The sequence below is a fragment of the Hordeum vulgare genome, chromosome 2H (genome assembly GCF_904849725.1).
Source record: "Hordeum vulgare subsp. vulgare chromosome 2H, MorexV3_pseudomolecules_assembly, whole genome shotgun sequence".
NCBI lineage: Eukaryota > Viridiplantae > Streptophyta > Magnoliopsida > Poales > Poaceae > Hordeum > Hordeum vulgare.
The window spans coordinates 14,041,135-14,059,728 of NC_058519.1; the positions used below are offsets into that span (position 1 = coordinate 14,041,135).

At 40.5% G+C, this 18,594-nt stretch overlaps 3 protein-coding genes across 3 annotated transcripts; all 3 read right to left on the bottom strand.

Moving 5' to 3' along the window:
- Positions 1 to 2,718: 2,718 nt before the first annotated feature.
- LOC123424979 (sulfite reductase [ferredoxin], chloroplastic-like) lies at positions 2,719 to 4,721 on the bottom strand. The gene is made up of 4 exons (XM_045108657.1): positions 4,707 to 4,721; positions 3,627 to 4,409; positions 3,249 to 3,545; positions 2,719 to 2,920 (listed from the first exon to the last, which is right to left on the bottom strand). The coding sequence occupies exons 1-4, from the start codon at positions 4,719 to 4,721 to the stop codon at positions 2,825 to 2,827; spliced, it is 1,191 nt and encodes a 396-aa protein (XP_044964592.1). The 3' UTR covers positions 2,719 to 2,824.
- A 1,275-nt stretch (positions 4,722 to 5,996) lies between these two features.
- On the bottom strand, positions 5,997 to 6,824 carry LOC123429185 (defensin Tk-AMP-D1.1-like). The gene is made up of 2 exons (XM_045113246.1): positions 6,596 to 6,824; positions 5,997 to 6,443 (listed from the first exon to the last, which is right to left on the bottom strand). Exons 1-2 carry the CDS (start codon positions 6,657 to 6,659, stop codon positions 6,280 to 6,282), a joined length of 228 nt encoding a protein of 75 aa, XP_044969181.1. The 5' UTR covers positions 6,660 to 6,824; the 3' UTR covers positions 5,997 to 6,279.
- Positions 6,825 to 7,268: 444 nt separating this feature from the next.
- Positions 7,269 to 9,369, bottom strand: LOC123429186. The gene is made up of 2 exons (XM_045113247.1): positions 9,310 to 9,369; positions 7,269 to 7,894 (listed from the first exon to the last, which is right to left on the bottom strand). Exons 1-2 carry the CDS (start codon positions 9,320 to 9,322, stop codon positions 7,569 to 7,571), a joined length of 339 nt encoding a protein of 112 aa, XP_044969182.1. The 5' UTR covers positions 9,323 to 9,369; the 3' UTR covers positions 7,269 to 7,568.
- Between the last annotated feature and the right edge of the window lie 9,225 nt (positions 9,370 to 18,594).

Below are 18,594 nucleotides of genomic sequence, written 5' to 3' on the forward strand. Positions count from 1 at the left end.
CCGTATGTTTATTTTGTCAACATGAATGCAGTAAATGGGCCCATGTGTGATTTGTGATGAAGTGAGATGTGAGAAGGATAGGTAGTTTTTTATAGATCTTTCGGGTGACTTTCTGATTAGGATTGTATGTTTTAGTTCAACATGTTCTGATTGAGTATGCCCAAAATTTTCTAACTACTTAGGTTATCCTTTGCGGGGTAAGATGTGACTTCTTAGTTATTGAAAAAAAATGAAAATGAATGTGGTAGCAAACAGCTCCATTTTAATCCCTACTATGGACCGATGCCTCATGCTTCCTCTAGTAACAAATTCATAGATGTTCAAGTAATTAGAAGAAAGAATCAACTGGTTTTTAGAAAGTGAAAAGCACATTTGTGCTTCCGGTGAAAGCACAGTTGTATTTTCCGTGCGCCCGTGGGGCGTGTGGTGCAGAATTGTTCTTCCCAAAAAGTATAAAAGCAAAACTGTTCTTTCAAAAAAAAAAGTGAAAAGCACAGGTGTGCTTCCGGTTTCCCCTTTTTTCTGATTTCCAGGTTTTTTTTGCTGATTTCCATGTTTGCCAGTTTTCATGGTTTTTCCCTGTTTTCGCTTTTGTGGTTTTGTCAGGTTTTTCTGTGGAAAACATTTGTTCAAATCTATTAACATGGTATATAGTTTCGAATATCTCGAAGTGAGAAATTCAACGGTGACTGATTCGTGATTTGTACGCATGGTTCGAAAGAAAAAAAATGAAAAAACAGATCTAAGATAAAAGCCCAAAACTCCCATATTGTGACAAGTTTTTTGCAAAAACAGTGCTATTTATCACCAAGAAGTGGTACCCTCTAACTAAGAATCTCGATGTATCTTTTTATTTAGGCAAAGAATCTCGATGTATCTGACGGACATTACAACCACTAGTAAAATGCCCGTGCGTTGCTACGGGTTATTATGCATATAAATGAATCAAATCAGTGATTGAGGTCATCTTCAATGTCGAAACTCATTTTTCACTCATGCGTTTGTGTGCGTTCATAGATCAAAGGGCGCCCAACGGGCTTCCCAAAATTCAACCGTCTAGATAGTCCACGTTTCCACAAATCAACCATATATGAGGAAGAGAAAAATGCGTTTGTCTCGACTATCCGCCATGTTAACTCTGGCACATGGTCTCTACACAAAAATCCTACCCCATAATGCACCCTTTCCTTTTTTCTACAGGACCCTTCCCTTCCCACCATAGCGAAACATTCGCGATAGAGCCCGTGCTCCTGTAGGACCATCCCCTTTCCATCATAGCAAGACATTTCTCGCTGGAGGCAGCATCGTATACAAAGTGGTATGTTAATATGTAGATCATTAAAATATCAAGAACAAATTCACTTTGTTTGTTTGGGAGGTATAGAAAACAATATAGAAGGAACAACGATTCCACTCTTTTTGTTTGACCTTTACATGTATGATGTGTTAACCAACACATTTATTATTCTTTCAAAATGTGAATGCCCGTGCAATACCACAACCCTCTAGCTTTCTTTGACATTGTGTATATAAACATAAGGCACACCAAATTTCATGCTTATTTAAAAGATAGTCATTACCACTATTTTTGTGCCAAAAGTATTAGTATCATATTTTCTTAAGGAGCCCTACTCTAGCTAGAGAATAAGAGGATTGGGTTTTGGCAGGATGCAAGGTGCCAACTCATTAAGCACGAGAGTTGTAAGATAAATCCACTTCACCTGAAGTATATTTTGACAAAAATAATACTCTCTCCGTCCCAAAATCCTTGTCACCCGCCTAGTTCATTGGCAAGAAAAAAACATCGCAATTTAAAAAGTTTGTCAAACAGACCCCTCGGCCCCATTTCTTTGTGCTCGTGCGTTGCCAGGGAACAACAAAATTAATGTTCCTATCATTGTTGTTGGTTGTCAAATCCGATCCAATCTACCAGATTGTCTTGACGCTACACTTAACACCTTATCTTTTGTTGTCGTTGGTCAATGAGAGGGTCAAGAATCATCCTTTCATCGTCCTAGCTGAATGCTTGTGCGTTGTCACGGGATCAAAAAATATTTTAATTCATAAATCTATTGAACTTGTACAAACATTGTTTCAGTCATACAACGACAAGTATCCATTTCATTCCTGCCTGCTTCTTTCATAATTGCATCAAATATATCCTTATCTAATACTCCCATATGACAAGGAATGAAAAACAAATAGAATGGCACCAAACATGAGGAATACGGATATGCTTTACAGCCCCTAACAGGCCAACAATAAGCTGGAAACGAACAAATTAATAATAATATAAAATTTATATTCCAGGACATCTAGATAATAATTCATCTTGTATTGAAATACGAAAATACAAAAATAGAATTTCGAATCTGTCATGCGCTGCATACAAAGAAGGAAAAATCATGTATTGAAATAAATTTATATTATAATATTTCATATTTATGGACACTTCAAGACAAGGTTTTTAGCTATTGTTGTACTTCCAGCTACATATATATTTTCTTCTAAACTATAATACATACACAGGAGCGTGCACAAACAAATCTCCTGATGCAAAATAAAAACTGAGTAATATGCCCAAAATACACGGCAGTGTCAAATTATACAAGTACAATAATAATTTTAAGGATAGACAGACTAAGACAGACCAAGAAACTGCATGGAAACAACATTAGAATGAATGGTGTTGTGTACATAGCAGGGAAGAAACAACATTTGGGGGCTTCTGACTAAATGTCTCCCTTATTCTCTCGGAAGGTCCAAACAATTCCTTCCCAAATGACTAAACTGCAATAGTATTCGATGGAAGAACATAATCCGCTCACCATTGTGTTTGTGAAGCTCCCAAAAGATTCGCCTTCCTGGTCCCAAGACGACCATTATCAATGTGCACTCCATAGAATAATTTACCATCACCCTGCAATAAAGAATAAAGATAAAAATAATTGAAAAGCCGAATTTCAAGAAATAACCAATTGATATATAAAAATGTTGTGAACGAACAAACATGCAAGAGATATGCCAGGATTTATCAAACGGTCTTATGCAGACTACATCAAGAGAATAAATAAATGTGCAAGCCAAGTCAAAATTGGAAACACCGAGGAAGTAAACTAAATTAAAAATGACGAACAACAGAAATTTTGTATGAAAATATTAGCAACCTTCCCTAAACACAGTAAATAATTTCTTCCAATTTTTTTTTGCCACATCTTGACCAAGATAATTATGATGGAGAAATATACCTGCTCTTGCCACCCAAGGTAGTTGTTGAACTGCCATTCTGGCAATGGACGGAAATCTTCAAATTTCTTTCCATAATATTTTTCAGCTTCAGCCCAGAACTTGTCAATTCCCCAGCTGTCAAGCAGATACTTCAGTCTGCTATACCTGCGGTTATCTCTTCTTTCATTTTCCCTCTGTGTAACAACTATTGCCTTTATAGCATATAATATATCCTCCTTAGGAACATAACCAAGTGGATTAGCCAGCCGAGGGAATGTGGTTTCTATTCTGTGTGTCCTTCCCATGCCACCTCCAACCTGAAAAAATTGGATAAATAAAAAAAGGTAAGCATTGCTAAATGCAGTACAAGATGGAGCAGAATTTTCTTTGGCACTTACATAGAGGTTAAAGCCAACAGGCTCCCCTGCACTATCGGAAACTACAACAACACCGATGTCATTCGTCAGAATATCAACAGAGTTATAACCAGCAACTGTGACCGCAATCTTGAACTTCGTGGGCAGATACTGGGTCCCGTAGATTGGCTCAGGAGAATCAGGAAAGTTTGTTCCATGTGAGTTGTCATCTCGCGCTTTGGTGACCTCAGGAGGTTCTTCCGCTGACATTATCTTCTCTTCATCCACCCACAGGTCATAATAAGCCCCTGACTGTGGCGCGAGAAGTGCTGCAATATTCTCTGCTGTTTCTTGAGCAAAAAGAATATCTTTTATCACATATGGTGCGGTAGGTGCAAGCACATTCCTATTGAGATCTCCACAAGCACCTAAGGTTGATCCCATATTCTTAATCACAGTGCTGATGACATGCTTCAAGTTCTTCTTAAGAACGCCGTGCAGCTGAAATGTTTTCTTGGTTGTCAGACGGAGCGTTCCAATCCCAAACTCATCAGACAGTGTATCCATAGCCAAGTAAAGCTGGTTTAGAACTTTTCCGGAAGGATTCTTTATCCGGAGCATAAATGAGTAATTCTTCCGGCCACTGACTTCTCGGTCGCTCTGCTGATAGCTTCCATGGAACTTAATCAGCTCGACAGCAGTTTCGTTGACGTTGGGAGCCTCTGAGACCAGCTCCTCATTCAAAGGGTAGCGAATAAAATTGCTCTTCTCCTTGATTATCTCGACCTTGGTTCGCTTAACTTGCGATGCATCCTTCTTCAGGGGCTGCAAGAATGGCAAAAGGTTTCAGAATTCAGAGTATCGGATAGCAGCAGTCGTGCATCATTGCATAGTGTTTTTTTCCTATTGAACGACCATCGGTATAATAATACTCTAAAACCAACTTTCCAATAAACATTTCAGGGGTAAGCAACTAAGTAAGATAATTTTGATCGTGTACTACTGTATTTAAAATGGATTCAGTTCCTAGCAGCGACAGAGGCAGTCAGTGAGTGTTGGCCTGGGCGATGGGGATTTCGAAATCAACGATGGACTTATCTGGTTTCACACAAGTGGTACAACCCAGAATTCTGCCATAACCTACCCAAAATTCGTCATGGTACTGCTGGGCATTGCCATGGAGATGCTCCCGGCAGCCGTCGCCAAGTCCTCCTCCGCCAACGCCGCGACCACGGAGATGCTCGAGCTATCCCGGGACTTCTCCGACTACTCCAGCTTCAACTCCGACATCTCCAGGGAGCTCGAGCGACTGGTCGCCGCGGCCGCCACACCCGGATCCGACGCGCCGGACCTCGCCGCCGTGGATCTGAACAATCTCGGGTCCATGGATCTGTTGGCAAACGCGGCGCTGCTCGAGCGCGTGGAGCCGTTCGTGCCGGAGTGCATGCAGGCGTTGGGGCCGACGCGCGGCGCGCGGCGACGGACAGGATAAGGCTGCTGGCCAAGCACCGCTCGGACATCCGCTGGGTGACGGCGCGATCTGCGGGTGCCTTCGCTCCATGTGACGCAGTCCCCGTCATCTCCATGAGCCGATGCCTCCCGAACTCCCCCGCGCGTTTCTCCTCGTCCGCCGGCACCACCAGCCACTCCTGGCTCGCCGCCGCCGCGGCCTTCCGCCGCAACACCGACGGCGACGGCGCGATCTGCGGGTGCCTCCGCTCCATGTGACGCAGTCCAGTCGGTGCTCCGGCCGTTGGTGAGTCACCTAGACCTCCTCGGCCGCCGCCGCCCTCGCCCTTCTCATCCAACCCCGGGGCACGCACGCACGCGCCACGCAGTCCCGGAGCGGCCTCTGCGGGCTCGGCGAGGCGGGGGCGCGAGGGGGCCGGCCGAAGGAGGCGGCGGCGGCCATTTGGGAGCCGGGGGAGAGCAGAGCAGCGGCAGCCGCGGGATGAGACGTGGGGAGGTAGGTCGTGGAGGGGTGGAGCCGGGGGTTTGCACGAGTACGAGGAGGGTGGGGGAGGAGCGAACGAGGGGTCGATTTTTTCTTTACGTGGGAGGTGGGATCGCTTGCCGATTTTTTCTTTACGTGGGAGGTGGGATCGCTGGGAGGTCGAACCATCCAGCTGGTTGAACCATCACGACGTTCGATCCTGCTTTAATAGTAGAGATGCCTCCTTATTACAGCCCATCAAAACTCATTTTCATGCCCTTTGAATCTTCTTCATTGGCCTATTCACAGCCCATTTCGTTCGTAGGCCTGTCCGGCCGTGCTTGGGCTAAAACTTCTCAATTATTGGCTTGATTGGTTAGACAGTTGTACTAGAAATCTGATTCCCCTAAAAAGAAACAAGAAATCTAATGGTTCAACTACGGCCAGATCTATCTCAAAAATAAGGCCAGATGGAGCAATCAAACTGCTAGTCCCAGCAACTTCTATATATATAATAAACAAGAGAAAGATACAAAAGCATTAAAAAATGGGAGATACATGTGATCCCATGAACACTCTCATGGGCCACAGATTTTCGTTGCTTAAAGAAACAAAACATTTTCCTTCATTCGAACTCAAGGAAAACGTCACAGAGAACCTGTAATTTTATCAGATGTACGAGAAAGATAATTCAAACCATGCAAAGAATGGGTGCATAATTGTCGCCATCCATCCACGCAAGTATGTATATCGTGATATTGTCTAGCACTGCTTGGTGCACATGCAGCTCCTCTTCAAGCCAGAGCACTTGCCGCCGGTGAACCCCTCCGCACCGCACACACCGGCGCAGTTTGCGGAAACGAAGCACAGCCCGTTGAACCGCTCGCTCTCTACCTCACACTCTCGCGCCTGCGCTGGCGCCACCTCTGTAGACAAACATGTGTAGTCGCACATGGTTAGTTTTCCAAACATTGTTCAACAATAAACCAACCCAGAGAATTGGATGACACTTATATATAGCATATGCATGTTTACATGATGTTGTTCAGCCAACACGAGCAAAACAGCACTTAATTACCGGTGGCGACAACGAGGAGGAGGAGGATGGCAACGGCTGAGAAAAGCTTGTGTGATGACTCCATTCTTCCTTGTTGGTATGTGCTAAAACGAGCCCTGTAAAATGTACACTTTCTGGGATTGTAGATCTCAATGACAAGTTAGGATCGATGCTTCTGCCAAGTTAGGATCGATGCTTCTGTCATGCTTATATACGCGCCCAGCGGCAATGACAAGTTCATGGCGATGCATAATTCTGCACCACAGGAACATCTCCGATCAATATATGGAATGTACTAATAACAGGCTTGTATGTGTGCACGACCGCACAATGCTGATGGCATGCAAGCACATGCATAACTCAGCACCACATGAGCATCTCACACCTATATGTGCAACTACCTAATAATTAATAGCTGTGCACCAGGAGCAGCCACGGGCCCCTGCCGTCGCCACATCTTCTCATCATGAAACTACAATTTTTAGGTTAACAGACTACTAATGATGGGCCTGATTGCTAGGATGAACTTTTTTTGTGGGTGTCTGATTTGTGGATGGTCGTGCAGGGGAGGGGCATGGTCAGTTGGTGCACCCACAACCTCCGTCCTGGAAAACAAGTATACATTTCTGTAATATATATGTACATATAGTAGAAACCAGCTTAACGACCAGAAAAAATAGCTTGAGCCACTATATAGATATAATTATAATTTATACTTAAATAGTGGGCAATACCATGGACCGTGGGCATGTTTATTCTGCAGCGTAGTACAATAGTATGTGTACAATAATTAGTACAGCTATAAATAGCTTGATAGTCCAACACACCATCAAATTCTTATAGCATACCAGTTCTATATAACATTACACACAAATATAATAACAGAAAAACCACATCTTAGTGTAGAAATCGCCAACTTGATAATTAGTCCATCCATGGATATATATCATGTTGGTGCATGCCCATGGTTCTTCGATTTTATATTAGTTCATCATTATGGTTTCTTGACCTGGTGGTTGTGGATGATGATACCACGGAACTGTTCCCATGAGACGTCGCGGTGGGACTCTGTGGCAGATGTAGTTTCGACGTTTGATATTTCAGCCTTATTGCTTGCACCTCCTGCATTGGTCGCGCCGGAAACCAGCCCGCCAAGCGATGGACTCATTCCAGTAAAGGATACTTTCTGTTCTGCTTTCAGCTCTTTGCGAGAGAATGCCACTTGGTTCTGGTATGCACCACACTTCAGGACATTGCAGGAGAATATAATTGCAAAGACAAGTAGTAGTAGAACGGCGTGTCTCTTCGTCATTTTCTTCGCTGAATGAATTTACACAGATTTTTAAGAATATAATATATGTAAATTTAACTAAGCTAGAATTCAAGGAGAAATTTAAACTATATAATAGCTTTGCTACAAGAATATCGACAAAGATAGTCAAACTAGATAGTAGAGGTGAAGATCACAAGCATTTGTAGACCTTCACAATCAGATTATATGTGTGTTCATAGAGGTGTAAAAGATTGCATATTCGACAAAAAGATTAATACGAGTGCAGACAGATGAATTGCTTAGTTATTGTTAAATAACATTTATTCTGGACAATCGATTCAACTTCTAAGAGTAATCCGAGCAACATTGTCGATTTATCAAAAACCAAGAAATCACACCAAGCAACTGACGCCCGAGATTTGTTAACGAGTTTCATTGAACTTGGCAATGTATCTGGGGCGGACTATGGATGCTCCTCCCCGTGACACCATTAGAATACCGCAAACTAGCCATCCGAGCACCGGCACATGCTGCCAGCTCCCCATTTGTGCCTATGGTATTATGTTGTCACATATTACATCGTCTGCCTAACTCCACATTATATAGTAGGCATAGGCTACCAGTTGTCCTACTCGAACACGACTTTGTACTCTGTCTACACATAGTATGACTCGAAATCCACTTGTAACATTACTGGTACAAAATATTCAATACAATTCTAACAAGGTCTTCAGTTATTTCTTGAAATGTTTTGTTCAGATCTAGCACCTAGTGGAAAACTTAGACATATTTCTAGGGAAGTAAAAAGTGAAATTGATCTCATAAAACACCCTATCAGATCTAACAAACGAAATTGTGAGCATTGGTTGGCAATAAATCGCACACATCAAAATGGTGCGCTACATATTACTCTAAAACAATAGGTTACACATTTGCGAACGTGGCAACTATTTGACATAAGGTGCTAGTGGGAATATTGTTAATCAATGCTGTCTACTCAGACTCCCATGTGGCCATGTGGTGACACACAGTTAAGTAGAATACATTTCAATTTGCAAACATATTACCTTGCCACTCCTTCACAAGTTGTCGCTCCTCACAATTTTATGCAAGATCACAAATACTTCTCGAAGAGTTTATTTGACCAGACATACATTAGTTGTTCCTAAACCGGCAACATAATTATTTTTGCCTCACTTAACGGTTTTGATAATAACAACAATCTATATATTTTTTTAAAGGAATTCCCATATCCTAACATACTAAGAACGAACTATAAGGGACTATACTACACCATTTTAGAGAGAACATGCATTTATATGAAATATGGGAAGAGTATTTGTAAAGAGAAAGTCCCATGTCCTGACATACTAAGAATGAATTACAAAGGTTTATACCACACCACTTTTATTTGAGAACATGCATTTGTATGAAATATGGGAAGAATATCATGAAAACTTACATGTTTTAAGCATCTGCCTCTTGGAAAGTATGTAATGCTCAAAGCGGTTAACATACCTATATATAGGAGAAACACTCAAGGGTAACCATCTCTCCCACGCGATAGTGGATGCCGGGCATGCGTAACTTTTACATGAATAATAATCATTAACACCAGTTGTGTCATTTCTGATATGTTCAATAAAAGCTGAAGTGGAAAGCATAATTTATAGCCGATCTAACAACAAAGTTATGTAGTGGTGCCCCTGACCGAAGAACCACTTCGGTTTGTCGGGGTTATCCCAAGATAGTTTTTAGTCTTCGTATGGTTTTACATTTCCATGCACACATATATATTTGAAAAGTAAATTGCGTTTTACTTTAACCCATATAAGTTTGGTTAACCAAGTCTATCCAAAGGGATGAAGAAATGATTATCATGTCCTTAGCACACTTAGGTACACTTATTTTCCATCACTCAAAAGGCAAAAGGATTTGTTATTATTTTGAATGACTTCCAACAAAATAGGTAGCCTCATCTACACCACTAGATATGGAATATATCCCGGTTTGCTAAGATTGTCTAGTTTGTTGTAATATATCTTCCTCGGTCCTAGATGTTTATATCATTTTACACCGTGATCTCTAAATTTAATGTTTCCTCATCCCACAAACTAAAACATACTTGAACACCACACTAGATTATAACCTTGTACTATTATTACTATTTCAGTTACTTGTGTGTGTAAATGCGACCTTGCAACACACACACACACACACACACACACACACAAACTATGTTGCATCCAGTGACAACGAGTAGATGCTACTCCCTCTTTATCAGTCTATTAGGCTCGTCTAAAAAACAAAAAATTTGTTTCGAAGGCCCCATGCTATGGGAATAGGCACCTTGTTTTAAAAAATATATAGCCGAAGAGAATTGACCACTGAATTTAAGGAAAGCGGGGTGAAAACCATGGCCCCTTTCCTTTTTACTCTTCGCATGGAACTAATAAATGTTGAATATGAGAGATACATGCATGCTCCATCAATATGTGGTCTACCTCTTAACTAAGTCCTCCTTAGTAAAAGTTATTTTTTATATGTGTCAAATAAACCAAAAGGGAGGAGTACAAATTTATTGAATATTTACCATATACATACCATAAAACCCTACCTGCTACTGGCTAGCAGATCTGTCTCATGAAATTTTCATTCGGACAGTCTCAGTGGTCTACCTTGGACTATATCTTACTTATGACCCCTAAGCAAAATGCTTACGTGGCACCTATTTAATGAGCAAAAAGATAGTTATCATATATCTTAATCTAGATATAGTTCTTAGCCTTGAAACCAAGACAATATAGTTTTTAGAACCAAAAATAAGAAAACCCTTCTTTGTTCTCTTGCAAAACACACTAAAGGAGAGCTCTTTTAGATGCAATAATAAGATACAATGTGCATATCTATGAGCATCTACGCCTATATTGTGTTAAAAAACAATAAGATAAAATGCATTGGAGGGGTTATATCTAAGTGCATATTAAATGCATATGATATAGTCTAAGATTGAATACATTGGGAGTGCCCTTTTGTGCGTAGATAAATTGCCATAGGCAGTTCATTACAATCCGTATGGGACAATGTACTGCATTAGATAGTTCAAAAATTAATAAATGTGTGTGTTATATACATTGAGAAACCGTCTTTATATTTAGTAGATCCAGTTCAGTTTATGGAGAATGTTGATCAGCACAGCCAGTTCATGATACAAAGACGACACATTAATTTAGCACGGCCGTACCTAAGATGGACTATTTTGTATTGAAACTATTAGTTTTTAAGGTGGACGAAAATCATTTTCCTTGGTATTGCTTTGTTCATCTTGTTGAAGTATATGTACAACCAGGCTGAGTTTTCACCTACCATGAAGGTACGAAACAGCACCAACTATATGCTTGTCAGCTTGTGATGTTCCCTTCCTACTTGGTTTGGATTAAGGTACGCACGTCCCTAATTATATTTCTGAAGATAGCTAGCCACTGATTATTCCTGTCACAGCTAGGAACATCATGCTGATGTGACAAAATCATCTCTTGAATATCTGATTAACAGTAATTAAATATCATATATTAGTGACAGAAAAAACTTCAGCCACCATATATTAATTTTTCTAATAGTGCTTGAAAGCTGATCTTGTAAAACCACAGAGAATCACATGGAACATATAAACTGTGGCCATTACCATGGACCCTGGGCATGATTTATTCTGCAATCTAGTAGAATAATACCTTGTACAATATTAGTAGAGCAGTAAATAGCTTGACACTCTAACACACCATCCAGGTCTTACAACCAGTTACATTACACACATAGATAACGGAGAGCTACATCTTAGTGTAGAAATCGCGAACTTGATAATTAGTTCATCAAGGTATATCATGTTGGAGCCCGTGGTCCATTGCCTTAGTTCGTCATTATGGCATGTTATAAGTTGGTGGTTTGCGACTAATCGCATGGAAATCTCGCACAGAGACATCATGATGGGACTCTGTAGTAGTGGTAGTTTCAACATTTGCTATTTCGGCGGTATTGCTCACAGCTGCATTGGGCGCACCAGAAACCTGCCCGCTAAGGGATGAACTCATCCCGCTAAAGGATGCTTTGCGCTCTACATTCATCACTTTGCCAGAGAATGCAACTTGGCTTTGGTGTGCACCGGCCCCCAAGGCATTGTAGGATAATATAATTGCAAGAACAAGTGGTAGGACAAGAATGTTTCTCTTCGCCATTTTCCTGCTGGATGAGTTGGCACATTTTTTGTCAGAATTATCTGATATGTGCGTGTAATTAAGCAAGAAATCAACGGAAGTAATTTCATGAATATGAGCTATACTAGCAATATGCTACAGCGATATTGACAAAAGAAAGTCAAACGAGCAAGGGTTGAAGACCACGAGTATTTGTACGTAGACCTATAAGTTGAGATTATATATATGTATGTATAGAGGTGTAAGAAACAACAACAAAGGTATTATTAAGAGCGTACATTAATGAATTTCTTAGTTATTGGTCAACCATGCATCAATCTGGAGATTATAGTGATATATAATGAAGAGCTTTTCAAAATTATCTATTGAAATATTTATGACCCAATTCTAGAACCTAACTAAGGGAGTAAAAACCCTATACGATCTAACGAGATAAATTTCAAGCATGTTGGTTGGCAGTAGATTGTGCTAGTTTAAATTAATGTCTTGTCTACTACTAAAAAACAATAGTTCAAGCATTTTTTTTTTTGCGAATCAATAGTTCAAGCATTTGCATACAATGAAAAATACTGAACCTAAGGTGCTAATGAAAATATTGTTAACTGATTCTGTTTATTAAAACACCCTACGACAACAAACAGTTAGGTAAAACTCATAGCCAATTTTCAAAGGTATTACTCTAGCCATTGGTCATAATTATAAGCAAAAATGGCTCTTGCAACTACTTAGTTTTTGTGAGCACCCATGTGTTATAGGTTGTTTCTAATCAGACAACGTATTCTTTTCTCACTGCATGGTGTTGATAATCATGAGATTCTGATATTGGAGCTTACTAAATAAAATGTAAGTTATTCTATTACACAACTACCATAGAGTACATGCATTAAATCAAATATGGTAAAGTATTATGACAACTTACATGTTTCAAGCAACTCCCTGCTGGTAAGCATGTAACACTCGCAGCAGTTAACATACCTATATATAGGAGAAAGACTCAAGGTATAACTTGAAAATAAAGATAACCATCTCTTCGATAGGATAGTGGATGTCGGGCACGCGCAACTTCTACATGAATAATAATCATGGACATAAACCAAATTATCTTCGACATGTTCAGAGGAAGCTGAAGTGGAACGCATAATTTGTAATCAATATTATGACAAAGTTATAGAACTGCGCTCTTACCGAACAACCACTTCGGTTTGTCGGCGTTATCTGAAGATATTGTTTATTCCTTGTATATCTTTCGTTTTCCTACGCATAGGATTGAAGAAAAAACTAAATTGTCTTTTAATGTTAAACCATATATGGTTGGTCAGTTAAGTCTGTTTTTCAAACGGATGGGCAACCCATCATCATGGTTTTAGCACACCTAGATATAGTTATTCGCTATTACTCAGAAGGCAAAAGTATTTGTTATTGTCTTGGAAAGCTTTCAGAAAATAAGTAGCATCATTCTACACCATTGGATATGGTGTATATCATGATTTGCTAACATAGTCTAGGTACGGGAATATATCACCATTGGTTGTAGGTCTTTACTTTCCCCTGACCAGAATATAGCATATGTAACATCATGATCCCTAAATTTAATGTTTTTGCATCCCGCAAAGTTACATGAACGCTACTTTTTTTGCATGTACATTAACCTTTCCAATCATTGAAAGGACAAAAAAATACAACTTTCCATGAATGCACATATTGTGTGGCATCCTGTATGAAGAATAAACATGGCTAGCTTGCAGTGATGAATGTTTACCCTACATCCTAAAACCCTACACGAGGTGAGCTAGCAGATCTATCTCTTGAACTGTCATCATATATCTAGCTAATTTTACCATAGACAGTTCATTTGCTAACAGCATGGGACCATATATATACAGACTGATCAAAGTTCAAAAATAAATAGATGTCTAACATATATACAATGATAACACGTCTTTAACATTTAGTGCATCTGGTTCAGTTTACGGAGATTGTTGATCATCACAAGTGGTTCATGATGCGATGATGACATATTTTAGCACAACCGACTGTGCTGGCGTTTACCAGCGAGGGGTTTACTGAATACAGTCTAAAATGGGTTGCCTAGGATGGTTTCTCCATCAGTAGTGTTAGCTGCAGAGATAGACGGGGTAGTTTCCCTAGCTACATATCACTTTGTTTATCTTGTTGTTGTTGAAGTACTACCAGGTCAGAGTTTCATCAACCATGAAGGTAGCAAACAACATCAGCTATGCTTGTCACCTAGTGAAGTCTCTTTTTCTGCGAATACGCAAAGCTTGTGTAGCATTCCATTCATCCATTGATAGAAGTAAAAGAATGAGTACAGTGAGGGGTACAACACATCACACGAATGCAGGCAGGCGTGAACATGATGCCTGGAGCAGAGAGACAAGGGATGCTCAACACGGACAGAGGATACACCACAACTAAACCTACCAAGCGCAAACTAAGAGTGGCAATGCCGAACCAACAAGAATTCCAACATCGCCTGAACCAAAACTGAAGACACCGCGAGCGAGCAAGATAGCGCCTTCAAGAAGGAAGACGACACCGAGATGTCGTCGCCATCCGGTCCGGAGGAACCGAACATAGGGTTTTTGCTAAGCTATAAGAAGGGCACAACTGAAGGCCATGGCAATGCCTCCAAGAAGGAAACGACACCCGTGGGCTCCGTTCTTGCCAGTACCGGCAAGCCGAGTAGGGATCTCTCTCTGGCCTGAAGCTGAGCAATCCCATAACTGTCGAATCTGGAATCGAAGATGAGCAAGCCTAAGTTGATCGGTAGCACCATGCCGGTAGGGGATTGCGGGAGCTGCACCTGCCGTCGAAGGGTGACACTGTGTCCAGATCCACGAACATTGGATATGGAAAAACAGAAGACTTTGATGCATCAGGTAGGGCAGGCGATGAAGCAAAACCACGCGGAGGGTTGGGGCAACGGCGTCTAGCAACATCGGCAAGCTAGGACTAGAGGGAGGCAGATCTGAGTTGTTGTGGTCTTAGTTGTTAAGACATCGGCGAGCCAGGAGCGCTTGAAGAGACACATCCACTCGGTGTTGAGGCCAGAGCTGGACGGCAGAGGACGCCAGCGACGGGAAACACCATACGTACGAGGGACGGTGTCCGCGTGGAACCAGTCGCATGCCCCACATCCCACTAACAACCGGCAGGAGCAAAACCATGTGGGGCATGCGACTGGTTGAGGGGGTGGGGTGGGGGGGGGGGGTGAAGGTCGCGAGGAACCAGATTTGCCCCGCTGTCACCTTCCTTGGGCCTAGTGCGGCTTCACCGGCTGGCCCTCCTGCGACGGCGATGCAGGGGGGGGGGGGGGGGGGGGGGGGGGGGGGACGGAGGTGATCGCTAGCGGCGGCAGCTACAGTTCCCCTGCTTCCTCAGAGGGCGACGTGGAAGGGGGAGGGGTAAGGGTGTGCTGTAAGGGTCGTCCTTTTTCCTCTTCTACAAATTCGCTTGTGAAGTCTCCTAGCTAATTGGTTTGGATGAAGGTGGCAAACAGCATCAACTATGCTTGTCAGCTTGTGCACTCTCCTAGCTAATTGGTTGGGATGAAGGCACGCACATCACTAATTCTAGCTAGCTAGCCACTAATTCCTGACAGCTAGAAAGGTCATATAGCTGATGGGACAAAATCATCTCTCCAATAACGCTATCCCCAGACTATAACATTTCTTTCAGTATAGCAATTGCCATTATGCTTCATAGCCATGTAGACCTTATCATTCAGTATATGTTGGCTGGCACTTAGTGCTCATGTTTTCCAGCGAACACTATCTTATATTGCAAGAAATATGTTGGTGTGCATGTGATTTCCACAAACATACCTAGCCCATTGCTGTGCCGCTACCAAAAAGTAATCATTTCTTAATGGAAATATTCCTCCTGAAGAAAGGTTAGCCGCTTCTCTAGCCCATCTAGTCCACTAAGTATGAGATCATGATGTGCTAGCATATCTAGAACGATCGTGATCCCTCCATGAACATAATTAATATCCCTTGTAGTGTACTTTGCTTCCAAAGCATCTTCTGTTGGCACTGCTCGTGATTTTGTAGGAAAACTATTAGTGTATGCATTAATAAATATCATCATTTATCTAGATAAGCGTATAAAAAAGATAGTTTAGAGAACCTCATGTTACGATTGAATTTTTATTTTTTGTGTGAGTAGGTTGCTATTGATATCAATGCAAAGCAGGCTAATTGGTAAGTTTGATTCAAAAGAACGATTGAGCAACTCTTATGGCAACTACTCTTATCTAATTCACACAAGTCATTTTTATCTTAATTATGTTCTCTCATTCATATTTTTTCATTCACATAGTTCAATCCATCATATATCAAGTGAATCATTTTAACTAGTTATTTAAATTTAATAAATGTCTCTTTTTAGAATTAAACTTTTTCAGAGTAATTCCGAGAAGAAGTACCTGCTTTAATGGGCCCTGCCAATTGCGCAACTTTGAGGTTAATATGTCACCTAGCCAGTAAGTGGCTGGCATAGGTGCAACGCGGAATCCTATTTCAAGCATAGAATGTGTGGTAGCGAGCAAACATGTAACACACCCCCCCCTCCCCCCCCCCCCCCCCACACACACACACCCCACATGTCCTGGCACCGTCGAGGGTCCACCCAACGGTCGTTCTTTCATGTTTTTATTTCCTTTGCTCCCAATTTTTCCCTTTGGTTTCACTTCGTTTTTTGTTCAGGTTTTCTGGTTTTTCATTTCATATATCTGTTCAATTTTTATGTTTTTTTCTTTTGAAATGAGGACCCATATTTTTGTGCCTGTATTTTTTATGTTTGTGTGGTTATTTTTTGTATTATGGAAAATAAAGTATACCTTAAAAATGATGATTTTTTAATCCCATAGGATTTTTGTAATTTACAAAAATATTGATCATCTTTTAAAATTTATGTTTTTTTTTCAAAATTCTTTAACATTTTCTAAATTCCTGAAAACAATTTATCATTCTATGCACACCATTTAAATTTGGTGAACCATTTATAACTTGGTTAATATTTTTTATAATTCATGACTACTTATTTTGTATCAATTTTTAAATTTGGATGTTTGTCTTCATTCCTGAACGTTGATGAATCTGTGGAACAAACTCAATTCACGAATTTTTTCTAAAAATCGTAAAAACAAATCATGAAGAGTTTATAAATTTGCCGGATTTTTATAAATTTGAGAACATTTCCTAAAATGTATGAACTTTCTAAATTTCAGACTTTTTATAAAAATGTGACACATTTTTACAATATCTGAAATATAAATTTTATTTCCGAGCACTATTTCTAAATTCATGAATCATTTTATAAAATTTATGATGTTGATAAAATCTCCTCGATCTCTGTAAAAACCAGCTCGAAAACTGAACATGGTGCAGTTTCTGCAGTCTACTATTTTGATACGTAGACTATAGTTAGCCCGTACAATCACTCTCATGCGTTGTCAATTGGCACGTTCTTAGTCGTCGTCATGTGTCGTGCTCGGAGCATTTTCTCTAGATTTTTTTTATTTTTTCGGCCACATTTTCACCTTTTTAGATTGTTTTTCTGTTTTATTTTGTGTTTCGGTTTTTCATCGGTCTTTCTTAGTTTTTTCCAAAAAATGTTTTTGCACGAAAAAAATGTGTTTTCTGTTTTTTTAGAGGCACGGTTTTGCTTCTGCGAAAAGCATAGTTTTGCTTGGAAGCGAAGAAATCCGTTTTTTGTGCGAGAGGCACGGTTTTGCTTCGCTGAGAGGCATAGTTTTGCTTGTGCGAGAGGCACAACCATACCTCTCGGAAACGAATAAAAGAGTCTTCTGTTTTTTTTCTTGCGAGAGGCATGGTATTGCTTCCACGAGACAAACGGTTTTGCCTTTGAGAGAGGCATGGCCGTGCCTCTCCGAAATGAAAAAACACGTTTGCTGTTTTTTCTATCGCGAGAGACACAGTTTTTCAGTCAGATTTTTTTCGTTCTAGTTTTTTTGTGAAAAAAAAGTTCGTCAAAACCTATCAACATGGGATCTAATTTTGAAGATTTCGACGTGAAGAATCCAACGGAGAAAACGGTTCAAGATTTGAACGCACGTTTAAGAGATTAACCATTTTAAAAATACGGATCTATAAAAAAAAGAAAAAACTCTGAGGTTATGACAAGTAGCACACATATAGTGCGCTACTTGTCCCAACATAAGTAGTTGGGTGTGATATTTGAATTAGAGATTTCGAAAAACCAAAGATTGCATTGGTGCATAGCCTTGAAGCATTTGCACGCGGGAGCTTCTATTCGGCGTTGCAGGCGCCCGTTTGGAGAAGGGCGCCTAGAGCGACCGCCAGTGCGCCCCAGCCCATTAAAGATTGTATTGACGATTTTTAATATATTTTTCAACAAACAAATCACTGGTTTATTAAGAAATGTTCATGGGTTTAAACAGGTCATAAAACCTGAAAACAATAGAGCTAATAAATAAGTGCAGCGAATTTCAAAAGACAATCATCCAATTTTAACATTTTCAAAAAGTTCTG

Coding starts and splice junctions, on each gene's coding strand:
- LOC123424979 (XM_045108657.1), bottom strand. Junction 3,546..3,626: donor CTGTTGGCTTTAACCTCTAT/GTAAGTGCCAAA, acceptor CAATTTTTTCAG/GTTGGAGGTGGCATGGGAAG. Junction 2,921..3,248: donor ACCTTGGGTGGCAAGAGCAG/GTATATTTCTCC, acceptor TCTTTATTGCAG/GGTGATGGTAAATTATTCTA.
- LOC123429185 (XM_045113246.1), bottom strand. CDS start 6,659: ATGGAGTCATCACACAAGCTTTTCTCAGCCGTTGCCATCCTCCTCCTC. Junction 6,444..6,595: donor CCTCCTCGTTGTCGCCACCG/GTAATTAAGTGC, acceptor GTTTGTCTACAG/AGGTGGCGCCAGCGCAGGCG.